This window comes from Chrysemys picta, chromosome 8 (assembly GCF_011386835.1).
Source record: "Chrysemys picta bellii isolate R12L10 chromosome 8, ASM1138683v2, whole genome shotgun sequence".
Classification (NCBI taxonomy): Eukaryota; Metazoa; Chordata; order Testudines; family Emydidae; genus Chrysemys; species Chrysemys picta.
In genome coordinates this window covers 99,027,479-99,042,142 of record NC_088798.1, presented here as the reverse complement: position 1 = coordinate 99,042,142, position 14,664 = coordinate 99,027,479, and the positions used below count along the sequence as shown (strand labels likewise).

General features: G+C 39.1%; 1 protein-coding gene across 2 annotated transcripts in view; it reads right to left on the bottom strand.

Moving 5' to 3' along the window:
- Positions 1 to 2,490: 2,490 nt before the first annotated feature.
- The window catches only part of DDX46 (DEAD-box helicase 46), a 36,393-nt gene continuing 24,219 nt past the window's right edge, over positions 2,491 to 14,664 (bottom strand). Inside the window, exons 15-23 of one of the 2 annotated variants that reach the window (XM_008166415.4) lie at positions 13,064 to 13,226; positions 12,210 to 12,403; positions 11,171 to 11,308; positions 10,346 to 10,495; positions 9,204 to 9,401; positions 7,515 to 7,733; positions 6,078 to 6,222; positions 5,277 to 5,350; positions 2,491 to 4,475 (exon numbers count right to left, since the gene is read on the bottom strand). In XM_008166415.4, the coding sequence (XP_008164637.1) occupies positions 4,428 to 4,475; positions 5,277 to 5,350; positions 6,078 to 6,222; positions 7,515 to 7,733; positions 9,204 to 9,401; positions 10,346 to 10,495; positions 11,171 to 11,308; positions 12,210 to 12,403; positions 13,064 to 13,226 (1,329 nt within the window). In that variant the 3' untranslated portion in view covers positions 2,491 to 4,427. The remainder of the gene's footprint in view (positions 4,476 to 5,276; positions 5,351 to 6,077; positions 6,223 to 7,514; positions 7,734 to 9,203; positions 9,402 to 10,345; positions 10,496 to 11,170; positions 11,309 to 12,209; positions 12,404 to 13,063; positions 13,227 to 14,664) is intronic. The other variant, XM_008166416.4, reaches the window with a different exon arrangement.

Here is a 14,664-nt window from a genome sequence, read left to right as displayed (position 1 = left end):
TATCGGCAGCTTCTTCCCGACACTCACATCGTCCACCTCCTATAAAATACAAAGCAGATGCCAAGAGCATCAATCTGACCACGTCACCCCTCCTTTGAATCCTTTCCCAAGCTCCCCCACCCCCCTTTGCTGCATCTTGAGTGCAATTAGTTCTTTGGGGAAGGGCCTGTGCAATTTATATATACTGCAAGTTACATCGCACCATTCTGAGCATGTCACCATTTTCACATTTCTGTTGCACTGCTGTGCTCACGAAGGTACAACCCCCTGTACACAACTTGAAAGCAAAGCAGAGGGGTAGCTCTTGTGCTCATACCTCCTCAGGAACAGATGCAGATCATGTAATTAGCTGCCTCTAATGCAGTCATTGGAGCCAATGCTATTCTTGTATTCAGACACCCATTTTGATGTATTCTGAAAAATCCACTAATGTGACTTCTTACGTGCACAAGCCCAGTCAGTGTTTCTGACAAAGTAAAAGGATTGGAACCCTCCTTTTGCTTGTGTTTGCTCAGCACCTAATACGATGGAGTCCTGGTCTCAGCCTGGGGCTCTTAGGCACTGCTACAATACAAATAATAAAACAGGCCCAGCTGTGAGCAAGGAGTGCATAAACTTAACCGCCCTCAATAGTCTCATGTGGTATTGTGACTCCAACATCCAACTGATGCACAATTCCTCCCTACTCAGGATTGGAGAGCAAGAATTAGGTTCCAGCCAAAACCAGCAGCAAATTGTGACTCCCACTACGCAAGTCCCATTGCGCTGGCCAGCCAGTGGAGCTAAGGCTCTGCCAATTTGCCACTCAGCTGCTGGGAAGGAGGTGCAGGGAGGAAGTGGACGTACAGCACCTGCTTACTCCTGTGGACCCAGCGACCCAAGGTCCATGTAGCCAACATACAGGTGTAAGGGATGTGCTTGTTCGCCTTTCACTCCATTGCACAGGCACTTAGGGCTGGTCTACACTAGAGTTAGATCAATGTAAGGTGCCTTACATTGATCTAACTCTGTAAGCATCCACACTAAATGTAGCTCCCACCAATGTAAATTGCCCAGTACACAGAGTAACTCCACCTCTGCAAGAGGCATAGCACTTAGGATGTAGTTAGGACAACACAGTGTCCGTGTAGACATCATTACTTACATCGCCTGTTGGCTGTCAGCCCTGGGGCCTTGGGGCTTGTGCCCCATACAGTTAGTCAGTGGAAGCATTCCTGGTGAGGACGCACATCACCAACAGGAGGAGCATAGCGTGGACATGAAACACTGCTTTAATTATTGTGGTGGCTGTACATCAACTTAACTTGACTTAGTTTTGTAGTGTAGACATAGCCTTAAAATCACAATCTAACCCTCACAACCAGTGGTTAGTCAATATCAGGAGGGATATTTCTGCACTGCACACACTATAGAATAGCTGGTAAGTATATAAGGCATCCTGGATCTACCACTAGTCAGGACAAGAGATGCCACAAGAAGAGGAACCCATGGCTAGTAGCTGCTGACAAAATAGGATTACAGCAAAACATTTAAAAGTTTATTATCCAGCATCACTTTTTGATATTTCTGCCCAAAATACAATCGCTGCAGGATGTTTTGGTTACTCTAACACCAAAACTGTAAGGAAAATATAGGGAGTTGGGAACACACACTCTTCGGAAAGTGTGTTAGATAACAGAGCAAAAAGGGTATATTGCTCTATTATATTGCCTTTTTTTAATTATTATTAAAAAATACAGTTCCAGTTCTCTTCCAGCATCTGAAAGGGGGTGCATCCCCCAAGGAAGCAGCAGACATGTTATGGTTATCAGAGAGCTGGGTCCATTTCCATGAGCACAAAAACAATTAGGAAGAAAGATTTAATGCAACAATTTTACTTCATTGTTTTCCTCCATATTCTTTTATTCTTCGTCTTGTTGCCACTATAGCTTTTTTCTCTTCATTTCAATTTCTCTTTTTTCCTTAAGAGTTTCTCATTTTTTTCCTCTCTTGCGTATTTGCTGACCCTCCCCATCCCAAGTTCCTTCAGTGATGTTTCTATTGCAGCAGTTTTACTGTCTAGTGTGTCTGTCCTCCTGCTTTTCATTACATGCCTAACAAAGATTCTAATGTAATGGTAGTGCACATGTTTCCCTCCCCTTAAAGGAGCAGCTACAATTAGGCCTGGTCCCCACTAACCCCCCACTTCGGACTAAGGTACGCAAATTCAGCTACGTTATTAACGTAGCTGAATTCGAAGTACCTTAGTTCGAACTTACCGCGGGTCCAGACGCGGCAGGGAGGCTCCCCCGTCGATGCCGCGTACTCCTCTCGCCGAGCTGAAGTACCGGCGTCGACGGCGAGCACTTCCGGGATCGATCCCAGAACATCGATTGCCTGCCGCCGGACCCGGAGGTAAGTGTAGACGTACCCTTAGTGAGCACAGAGCTGCAGCAGAACAAGTGCAGAGGCATAGCAAACAGGGCAGAAAACACATCATCAGAGAGAGCATTTCAGAAAAACACATTGAAATTATTTTTATTTTTAGAGGAATTAAAAAAAATATGAATATTGACATTGCATTTAAAAAACCTTGGAAGATTGTACATTTTCCAACCTCGCTGAAAATCCAACAGCGTTGAGCTGGAAATCACAGAAGTATGTCTATCAGAGCTTTGCTCAGTAGATATCATCACAGAAATTTCAAACCAAAGACGTTTAAAAAAAAAAAAAAAAAGTCAGAATGCCTGAACCTGAAAGTGCTCTACACCAAACATATCAAAACCCACCACAACTCTGGGGGACATCGCAATTTACAGCACTGTCAAAAAGTTAGACAAGTCAGCACAAACTGTGTGAAACATCTTACATAATAAATAATCCTAACTAAATTGTGAAGCCTGAAACATTTAAAGGGAATCTGATTTTGAAAATATCTGAGGTTTTGTTTGAACTTTAAGAAGATTTTCTTATATGCGCTACTTCTGGCTCCATTCAGGGTTTTTTTGTTTTTGTTTTTAAACTTTCTTAGGTATCGTATTAAGGTTGTTCCTGGCAGAGTAAATGTATAGTGCTTAGTGGATATGGCCAGTGTTTTCTTCTAAATCTACAAATTTATTTTGTATCTCAAAACCGGAGTGGACTTCAAAATATTTGATTTTTGGAAAAAATGAATTTATAACCATGATGCAAGGATTTGATTTGTTCTTCACTAGGGTTAAAGCAGTACATACACATAGCTATTTTAAAATTATATTTTGTCCTCCACAATGTCAGGTCAGGAAAGCTTTCTACAAAAAGCCTTGTAAGTTTATCTTCTTGAAAGCTTTTTCAGCTGCTAGAACGACTCAACAATCAGTAACTTTGGTTACAGATAAGACAAGAGGCTAAAAAAAAAATTAAATCTTGACAGTAACAATGTGAAATGTTAATGGCTTCTGGGGATGAGGGAAAAGTGGGTTAAAAAAAGCTGACTCCAGGAAGTGATCACGTTCCACCACTGCAATAAGGGTCAACGCTTGTGGAGCCGACCTACAAAGTTAATTTTTTGTCTAAAGCCATTCTCTAATAGTATAAGGACAGTAGTCCTGAAAGAATCACATTAAATGTATATATATAACACTATAAAAATGTGTCGAACTTTATACTTGATTACAAAAGTGGTTTCTCTTTTGCGGAGCTTGATTTTATTTTATTTACTAAAGGTTGAAGAATGGGAACAAAATCAAATCCTAAAATGCTGACATTTAGAGAAAATCTGAAAGCCATTTTTGTACTACAAAATGTCTCATTTTACAAGAAACCCAAAGATTTAACTATTCTATTCCCCAAATGATAAAGGCAAAGTAGGAAGTAAAGAAGGATGAGGGGGAAAAAAACATCTGTAAAAACTAAACCCTAATTGTTCTAGGACAAAATTTTAAACTCTGATCAGCACAGGGCTCTCACTGACATCAATGGGGGTTTTGCAGAGGGAATGCATATGGAATAGGTCACAGAGATGCTACAGATTAGGGAGGAAAATTCTGCTCTTATATTGGCTGGTTTACTATTCCACAAAAAACTGAAAAGGTGTGAACTACCCAATAAATGTGAAGCTGTAAGTACACCTTAACAAATTCCAATGCAAAGCCGAAATCGTTTAATTTACATTATACTAGAATGTCAGGTAAATTAAAAATCTGTTTTATTCAGTAGTTTTACAGTGAAAAACTATATAAACTATACTTTTCAATTAAATCATGCCCTGACAAAGCTGGTCTGCTTTAAGACTGCTAACCTTAGTGAAGAGAATGAGATGTCTCAGCAAATATCAATTTTGTGTTAAAAATGTCAGCAAGGAAAAAATAAAAATATCTTAATTTACAATAAGCAGTGTGAACACCAAAGACAACAGAAGCCACGAAGTGTCAGACACCAGCCACTGGCAGACAGGTTACTCCAAATATTTACAGAACTTTGTATCTTCCTTTGTTGGTTGGCTGGTATGAATTTTGCTGCAATTAAAGAGGAAAAATAAGTCAATCACAGCACTAGTTGAAAACAGACAAGTGAACAGTGAATCGTTCAATATTAGAATTGCTCAGCAATAGTAACTTTAACAGTTGGAAGGAATTTTTACGTAGAGCTCAGCAATTTTAAAAACAGAGCAAAACTAGGTCAATGAAGACACAACAAGAACAACGGGACCCACAAGTGGTTCGGTTGAGCAGTGTCTGCTACCAGCAGTTCTGCCCGAGTCTAATGCAATATTATGGGAGGTTGCTCCACAAAAAGCCAAGGCTTGTGCTTCTGAAGAACTTAGAATTCAATCTCCCAGGGCAATCCCTGCTTTGAAAACAAGGAGAAAGATAACTGAATACAGACGACTACTGCTCCAGGGCGTGCTGCATGGAGCAACAGATAGAAAGAAAAACAAACCCCAACAATACAAACAGAACTAAAAACAAGAAAAGTTAAAAACCAATCTGTTACACGCCCAGCTCTGCTTGATGGAGCTAAAGCCAGGAAATGAACTGTTCTGTTAGGTAAGAACTAGCCCTTATAGTGATGTCACAAAATTCTGTTGATGTCTTTTGTCGGCATAGAATACCTACGAGCCTGGGTTGACCCACAAAACAGAGAAATGTATTTTCTTTGCTCTTCACCAATACAGCATATTTTAGATCTGCAGCTTCCAGTCCCAGATATTAATAAAGATTTATGCTCTGTCGCTGGCATAAACTTTCTGAAACGTGTTCTTGTAAAGCTTTAAAAAGCCAAGCACATTCTTCTGAAATACAGTATATTTCACTTACCAGTCTGATAAGTTCTTCTTTTATAAGCCTAGTGATTTCTGCCTTTGCTTTCTGCACAGCCAGTTCATTGGCACCTGGAGACAGAACAAGAAACAAAATATTAGAATCTTTTCCACACACAAAGCCTAAAAAGTAAAACTGCAAATTACTTCTAGTAGCACCATGTACGTTGCCAAACACATCTTAATAGTTTGCTGTTGAACTGTCTACTAGTGTTTATTACCAGGGCTGGTATGGTTTTTTTAAACAAAGGACATACTTAAAATTTCAAGTCACATTTTACACTACCCACACAAACACCTAAAACAACAGGTTACTTTGCAGACAAACTCACGTCAGCAACAGAGCATGGCAGAGTAACCATAAGATGAATTGGGCCATAGGTTGCAGACAATAGATTTGAGCAGATATGATCCCTGCCGGGTGCTGCTGGATAACAGCAACATTGTGTCTCTTCTTCATGGCAGCTCAAATAAGGTCTCCCCGTTTCCTCTCACTTTTTAGCACCAGGTGAATTCTTCTTGTTATTCTTTTTTTTGAATATTGTCATATACACCATGTAAGGACTTTCACTTTGGGTAGCATGTGAAGATTTTTTGGGACCTACATCACTACAGCTCCATGATCTAACTGGCAAAAACTATCGAGACAAATGAGTGGCTTCCCTGGGTGCCCACCTTTCCATAACCAAAGATGGTCTGGAGTGAGGACCCAAAGGTTACTATCACAAGGATTCTCACGTCAAGTTTTACTCTGCACTGGGGACGGTTTTTTAAATTTAAATACATCTGTCATACTTACTCTCTATAGCCAAGTAAATTTTTCGTTCTCCTTCCTTGGGCTCCTTGCCTGGAGGGAAATACGTTCCTCTGATTGTAATGGCAGCTTCAGAATATTCACTGATTCTCTGAAGTGCTTCCTTGGAGGTAACCTTCCACCTAGCAGTCTGCACAAGAAAAAACGTATAGGAAGAGGGGCAGTGAGAGACATTTTATAAAAGAGAAATCAGAGGGTTAAGCTGACATTCGAGAAAAAATGTAGCAACAAAATTATATAGTAAGAGCTATTTAAACAAAAACGTGTTTCAGGGCAAATGGGTTTTAATCAGTTCTTTTAAAAAGGAGTACCCACGTCCAAATGAATGTATACCTAAAATACATTAGCACTGCTGCCCCTTATGTCAGGGGAATAAGAAAGGGGAGGAAAGAGAATGATGGATGTACAGGACCACTGGAGAGAGCTCGCCAGTGTCTCCATTTCACTCTGTGGGAAGTTTACAAGCCCGAAGACTGAAGTGTGAGAAAGAGTACTTCATTCACTTAGACATTGAGATTTCAACAGAAATAATCTCTTAGACACACAGTTACAAATTCTTTTCAAGAATGAGACAAACTGTTATCTTGTGTATCACCTACTATGATCTAATGTACAAAGGTAGGGGCATATGAAGAACAAACTCAGGGTTAGGATATAGCCCATACAGTGATTAAGTGCATGCAATTTGAGTCCCATTGAGAAAACTCATGCAATTATACTAAACATTTACTGTACTTGCATTAGGAAGAGCTGGCGGGAAAGAGCAAACTCACATCTCTCTCACTAATTCTACTAGTCAGGCAACTTTCTTATTTGTATTAGAATAGCACCAAGAGGCCCAATGACTAGTCAGGGCCCCATTGTGCTAGACATACAGACAGAGAGCAAAAGACAGTCCCTGTTCCAAGAAGCTTACAGTGGAGATTTTTTAGAAGCATAAATGGCAGTTAGGTGCCTAACTACTTTTTATGCCCCTGAAAATCTCCCCTAACAATCTTAATTTCAGAAGAGATTTAATAATCAAGACATATGGGTCTAGACCAGAATTATGGTAGTGTGGCCAGAGAAAAAAAGGCCAGATCTTTTCAATATTAGAGAGGAAGATGCAATAAGATTTAGATGCAAATTAGGTCAAGGGCAGAGCTTCACGTTTTTGTGTGGTAAAGAACATTCTTAGAATGTGTCTGAAAGATTATGCATCTCTTGCACGAGGAAAGAAAGTCAATAGATACATGGTGCAGATTACACAGCTGAGCTAATGTCACAGAGCTTTATTGGATACAGCTGATAAAGATCTGAAATACAGCTAAAACCTCTCGGTTGGAATCAACACATTATAAACTTGGTACAAAGAATCTGAGGTAAAGCACTGTGTTAAGTGATTGGCATTAAAATATGATTAAAGAAAAAATGGATGCTTGCCTGTGGGAAGTCATTGATCTCTAATTCCTCCTCATATCTCTTAAACGATTCACTTTGTCCTCCCTCCTGTTTTTCTTCCTCTTGTTTTTCTATGGGCACATAGTTGAGCTTGGCATTTATCTTTTCAGCCAGTTGCTCTGCAATAGTTTTGGCAGATACAGTAGGAGCCTGAATTGTGCCTCCTCTCAAGATAGCGTTTGTAGCCTGCTGCATCACATCCTGTAATGAAACAAGTCTACATTCATTTCAAAGTACCCAGAGATAGCACCATAAAAACCTGGCCTTTTCAGCACCAGAGTTTCATTACATTTCTACACATAGTAAATGTCCATGTAGGCAGCTTCAACACTTCCCTCCCCCCAAAAAGCCTTGCTGCATTTTCAACTCTAAATGCTATGGACATTCCAGACTGCAGTCAGCAAAACAAAATGTAATTTTAACTCTTCCCACACACTTCTAGTCCAATTACTAAGCTAAGAAAATGAGCATACACTCCTTCCTGCGATGGAAATCAAAACTCAGCAGTGCACAAGGACTGCTCTGACAATATACTTGGTTTTTTAGTTCAGTGGGTCTCAACCTTTCCAGACTGCTGTACCCCTTTCAGGAGTCTGATTTGTCTTGGGTACCCCCAAGTTTCACCTCACTTAAAAACTACTTGCTTACAAAATCAGACAAAAATACAAAAAAGGGTCATAGCACACTATTACTGAAAAACGGCTTGCTTTCTCATTTTTACCACATAATTATAAAATAAATCAATTGGAATATAAATATTGTACTTACATTTCAGTGTATAATATATAGAGCAACAAGTCATTGTCTGTATGAAATTTTAGTCTGTACTGACTTCGCTAGTGTTTTTATGTAGCCTGTTGTACAACTAGATAAACATCTAGATGAGTTGATGTATCCTCTGGAAGACCTCTGTGTACCCCCAGGAGTATGTGTACCCCCAGGAGTATGTGTACCCCCAGGAGTATGTGTACCCCCAGGAGTATGTGTACCCCTGGTCGAGAACCACTGCTTTAGTTCATCCAAGACATTATACATTGTGAACTGAAATCCCCCAACACTAAACAAGAAACTACATAATAACTTTCACAGCAATATATTCTAAAAAGCTTAAACTTTCAGCTGAACATTATTAATGCTTTATAGCAGCAGTGAGTTGACTGCTGTTAGCTAGGAGTTAGATTTGGATCAAAATCTCCTCCTCCCCTCTAGCCCTCCACTAAGAATCAGAGGTTCATGGTGACTATGTTGATTCCAACTGTGGAAACTTCAAAAACTAAAACCATCTTCTGCAAACTACTACTAAAGTTCATATACATTTTAAATTAAATTACAGAGTTCTACAACCAAGAGAAAACGTATTGTATATTGCATACTTCAGCAGACAGAGATATTTTGTAATTCTAATAATGTTAACAAATCCGTCAGTCACTACTGGTAAAATTAGTTATAATTAACCCCTTTGTGTCAAAGCAGATCAGGGTTCCAGTCTTTGTGCTAATGCATTTTGTCACATCAAAAAGATTACAAAACGGATAGTCAAAGACTCATATGATTTACCATTAAGTACCGAATAAAGAAGCTAAATAGAACAATACGTTAACATGGCTGTAAAACAAAAATACATTCTATTAAACATTTAGTAAAAAATGGTTGCTTGGTAGAGAGGGTGACCTTAAAGTGAAAAGGGACCAATACTTGTGCCTCTGCTCCAAGATTCTTCTGAGCATTAATTCTTAAAGCTAGTCTTTTGGCAATTTCCAGTTTTTCTGCATTACCAGCTGTTGGTGTAGGAACATTAGATGTTCCCGGTGCTGCCATGTCTTTCACTCTCTTTTTTGAATTGAACATGCTCTCAATTTGTTCATCAATCTAAGGAATAGAACAATATCATCAGTACATTTAGCATTACGCAATTCTTGTCCACATATGGTAAGAAAATACCAGTGTGCATTTGCTTTATATTTCAAAAAATAAATTCTGAATCTTGCAACAATAAACGTTGCCAAAGCCTGCACAGAACTACAGTGCAACCATGAGGAAGGATGATCTTTTGGTCAAGAAACAGACTGGGCATCAGGAGATTGGAGATCTATTTCTGGCTGTGCCAGAGATTTACTTTCTACCTTTAACAAGGGATTTATACTGAATCCTTCAGTTTCACACAAAGGTTAAGGTTAAGCACTTTGGGATTCTCACATGGGAAGTGCCATTTAAGTGCAAACTGATGCACCAAATTCTGTAAGCAATCTCACCCTTAAACTGGGAGAGGCAGAGGGGGGCAGCGTTCACATTGTGAAGGCTACAGAGCTCGTTTGTGAGGGAGGATTTCCAGCAGCAGTTCTTCTACAGCCCTTGTACCAGTAGTCAGATTATTTTTCCAGTTCATGGAAAAGGTAGCAAATATTAAGGAAAATTACCTTATATGGATTTAGAAATGGAAAAAGCTGCTATACATTTCTTTCAAGCACTATACAACAAGACTATTGTGAATGAGTGCAACCATTTTATTTTGTGCAAGATGATTAACTTTGCAAAGGTGAAAAAACTGCTTGTGCCCTTTTGAATGAAATAATATCCGTATTTATCTTATTTATAAAATACTAGTAAGTGACAAATGGCAGATTTTTAACTCTTTATGAGGTCTATACCCTCATACATTAAAGGAAATACAGATTTACACAAGATGTGTGAAATAGCAGAAATCCATGCATTCTGCAATCGGTTATTAGACAGAGTTGTATTTGTATGGGTTATTTTAGTGAATACAGTGAAATCCCTTAAAAAATGTTAACACTTTTCCCCCTAATGCTTACATCGAGAGCGGTATCCTCATCATCTGAATCCTGCAAGCCAAGAGCAGCTTTTTGTAGTTTCTTTCGCTCATTAGCCAAAGCATGTTCTGTTTCATCAAACTTGAATCCTTTGCCAGAGAATCCGCTGCTCTTTTTAATAGTCTTCCCCTCCTATAAAACAGGTATTTTATTTTAAAAAGTCACTTCAAACACTAAAAGTTTTAAAAGACACTTCCAGAAGTAGTAAAACAATTGTGAATATAGACTATTTATCTAACTGATAATGACGTTAAATGAAAAAAAAAATCAAGACAAAAAATTAGGACATTTATCAGGCTTTTCAAACCTTGAAATAACTATTTTACAATGAAAAGTTTAACAGCTATTTTATATCAATTGAGTAGATCTAAACAAATCTTTTATTTTTGAGTAATACAAGTGTATAAACTAAAATATTCTCTAAGATAACAGAATTCTCTCTTTGGCAGACAAGAAACACATTATTTTAAATTGAACCGTGTGCTCAAATACTGTGATGGTGTGACCAATATAAATAAAATATAAATAATACAGCACCCTCGTCTTTTATATGATTTCTGACAAAATAAAGTCTCAAGACAGCCACATACATATGGTCACAGCATTCAAATTCACAAGAAAAGTCTTGAAAACACTTCAGACCCCAATCCTGCAAACATTTAACCCCTATTTGACCTCACACGAGTAGCCCCAATGAAGTTAGTGAGATTACTTATGCATGTAGAGTTATGTGTGCCCAGAATTGAGACCCAAGAGTGCAAAGTAGCAAAAGCACAACTCACATCAAGAAGGAAAAAGGTTACTTACAGCCTTCTGTTGATCTTTGAAGTCACTCCAGAGCTTCTCGAGCTCAGCAGGAATTGGTTTCCCTGACAATTCCAATGCCTTAATTATATCACCAGCATACCGTGCTTGATCTTCAGTAATGAAAGTGAATGCAAATCCCTATTGAACATTAATAAAAAACGTGAATTTAATCAGTATTAATAATCCATTAAGACCCTTGACCTCTTATTCTACTGAAGCATTGTAGCACAGGTAGCGCTGTTAAACTGCATTTTTAAATATACACTTCCTTTTTAAGAGGAATTTGAACGAACTAGTTCAACTTTCGTGAGAAGAGATTGCACTTGTATTAGGTGAATTGAAAAATACTATTTCTTTTGTTTATTTACAGTGCAAATACCTGTAATCAAAAATAAATATAAAGTGAGCACTGTACACTTTGTATTCTGTTTTGTAATTGAAATCAATGCATTTGAAAAACATAGAAAATATCAAAAATATTTAAATAAATGGTATTCTATTATTGTTTAATCACGATTAATTTTTTTAATCGTGCGATTAATCGCTTGACAGCCCTAGAACTAACTTAGCTTAGCATGTAAAGTGATACAATAATTCAACCATTCACAATTAAATCTAAAGCTTTTTATTTAAGTCTGGTCATGGTTGTAAGTTTAGAACATGAAATCTTCCAAGGTCATTCATGCACATTACCAAGCATGAGCAGTATCAAATGTTCAGCAACAGGGCCAAACTCACGGGGAAATCTTATTCCAGTAAGCATTTCCTAAGTGCCACATAAATTTGGTTCAGAACAGGAGGCAGAGCTTTAAAATTTAGACCAGTGTCTTACTCTTGATGTCTCTAAAAACCTCACAGCATTCTTTTATTATTATTTATTAATATTTGTATTACTGTGGTGCCTGACCCTAGGATCCCTTCTCATCAAATACCAAAGGAACATTCTCTTCTCCCAATCCCTGTTTTGGATAACTATATTAGACAAACAGGGCAGGGTTCTAAACACAGTTAAGAAGAACAAATAATTACTTTTACATACTTTGTTGCCCGCTCGTCCAGTTCGGCCTGCTCTGTGCACATAGTCTTCATAATGGTTGGGACAGCTGTAATTGACTACCAGCATTAGTTGCTTTACATCCAAGCCTCGTGCTGCCACAGATGTGGCCACAAGAAGTTTGCACACTCCGTTCTTAAAATCATTAATTATGCTGTCTCTGTCATATTGATCAATACCTGCAAGGAGCCACACAAAATACCTCATTTTAAAACATTGTTTGATTTAATTTTATGCATTTATTTTCTTTCAATTTTGAATAATAAAGAGCATCCTTACAGAGGCTCAGGGAACCCTCACCAATTATTTAAAATGCCAAAACCTAATACAAAATTCAGTTACCTCCAGAACAATAAACCATTTAGTTTCTGCACTACAGTAGCCTGAGCAAAATTATTTATGCTCCACTCTGTGTTCTAGACAGGTTTCCACCACCTACATTTTTAAATTACTACTGCACGGCAGAGAAATTAAACAGCCACTAGTTTTGTGGACACTACAAAAACCCATTTTATACTCCCGGTATTGGTCTGCAGCAGCAATGAACTACTATTCTCAGAGATGCGTTACTGCCAGACCAGTTCGTAATCCTGCTGCATAAAGAAATATTTTGGTATAATGGCATTTTATAGGTTTAAAACGCCATGTCAATTGCAGTTCCATTCAAACTGTGAGAAAAATATCCGTCTCCCAAATGAAAGGCCACAGTGGCGAGGGAGAGAAGATTCCAAGGTCTATAATAGTATTGTATGGAAATAAAAAAATTAAAAACATTTCCTTAAAATTACCCAATCCTATTATTCTAGTTTAAAATGTCAGCCCTTAAGATTGCACACTACCTCCATGAAGTGACATGCAGGGATAAGAGGCTCTCATTAAATCTTTCAGCAGCCCGTCAGCGTGTTCCTGTTTATCGACAAATATGATGACTGATCCTTTCTCTTGATAATGTCCCAGAAGCTCAAGTAACTTCAAGAACTTGTTCTCTTCTTCTATCACGATCTGAAAAGCAAACAGAACAAACCAAGTAGAGACATTGCACCTTCAACTGGATTATGGGTATTACAAACTCTTTAACTCCTTTTACTGGGCTTTGATTACACGGATACTGTGAACAGGAGCTGGATTTTCTTTGTGTTGCATCCACAGATAGAAGTGGGAATATTAAAGCTGCCAGTGAGCTAAGCTGGTCCAAACCTAATAAAGAAACTAGTTACATTACTATCCGCAAAGGGCAGGGGGGGCTTATTATAGCAGAACAGCATGGGGCATGGCTGGGGAAGCCTGGATGAAGCAGGGGCAGGGGTCCCAGCTGGAGGTGGGTAGTAGGAGTGAGGGGCTCACCTCAGTGTGCCGCTCAGGCTACATAACCAAGGTAGTGTGCAGCCCTCCATTAAGCTTCTGCCTGTGAGATGTGTACACAGCAGCACTGGGCAGGAGACAGCAAGGAGCAACTCCTAAAGGGATGAGTATGGGCAGGGGAGCTGGAAATGTTGGTGGGGAGCCAGATGTTCTGGGGAACGGTGGGGCAGGTGGTGAAGGAAAGAGACATGCCAGTAATAAAACTGTCAAGGTTTTGGGACATAACCCATGGAAGAAATTTCTCTTACCAGACCTGTTAAAAAAAACTACACATTGCAAACATTTCACAGCACAACCATTATCTCCATTTCCTTATAACAAAATGTACAAGAGGAGCACTTAGGAATCACATATCAATCATGTGGCCTAGTGGAAAGACCATTGGACTGAGGTTTTTCCTAGCTCTGCCACTGGCCTGCTGGGTAACTTTGGGTAATCACTTCACCTCTCTGTGCCTCAGTTTCCCATCTGTAAAAGGGGAAAATGATGTAAAGTTCTTTGAGGTCTACTAATGAACAGCACTGTATAAAAGCTAGGGGATGGTCTACATTGAAAACTTGTATCAGCATAGCTACATCTCAGTGGTGTGAAAACTCCACTCCCCAGTGAGACGTAGCTATGCCAACCTAGTCTCTGGTACAGGTAGCACTAGACTGACAGTATTTTTCCATCAACCTAGCTACCGCATCTCAGGAAAGTGGATTAACTACAGGAAGGGTTCTCCCATCGCTGTAGTTAGTGTCTACAATGAAGTGCTGCAGCTGTGCCACTGTAGCATTAAGTGGAGACACATCCTAAGGCCACGTCTACACTTACAAGTTTACAGTGGAACAGGAGCATCGGTACAGCTGTTCTGCATCGGTACAGCTGTGCTGCTGTAAGATTGCTCGTGTAGTTGCGTTATGCCAACAGGAGAAAGCTCTCCCATCGATATAACAAAACCAGCAAAATGAGTGGTGGTAGTTATGTCACCAGGAGAGCATCTCCTGCCGACACAATGCTGTGCACGAGGGCTTATGCCAGGAAACTTATGTCGCTTGACGGGTGTTTTTTTTCACACCCCTGAGCGATAAAAGCT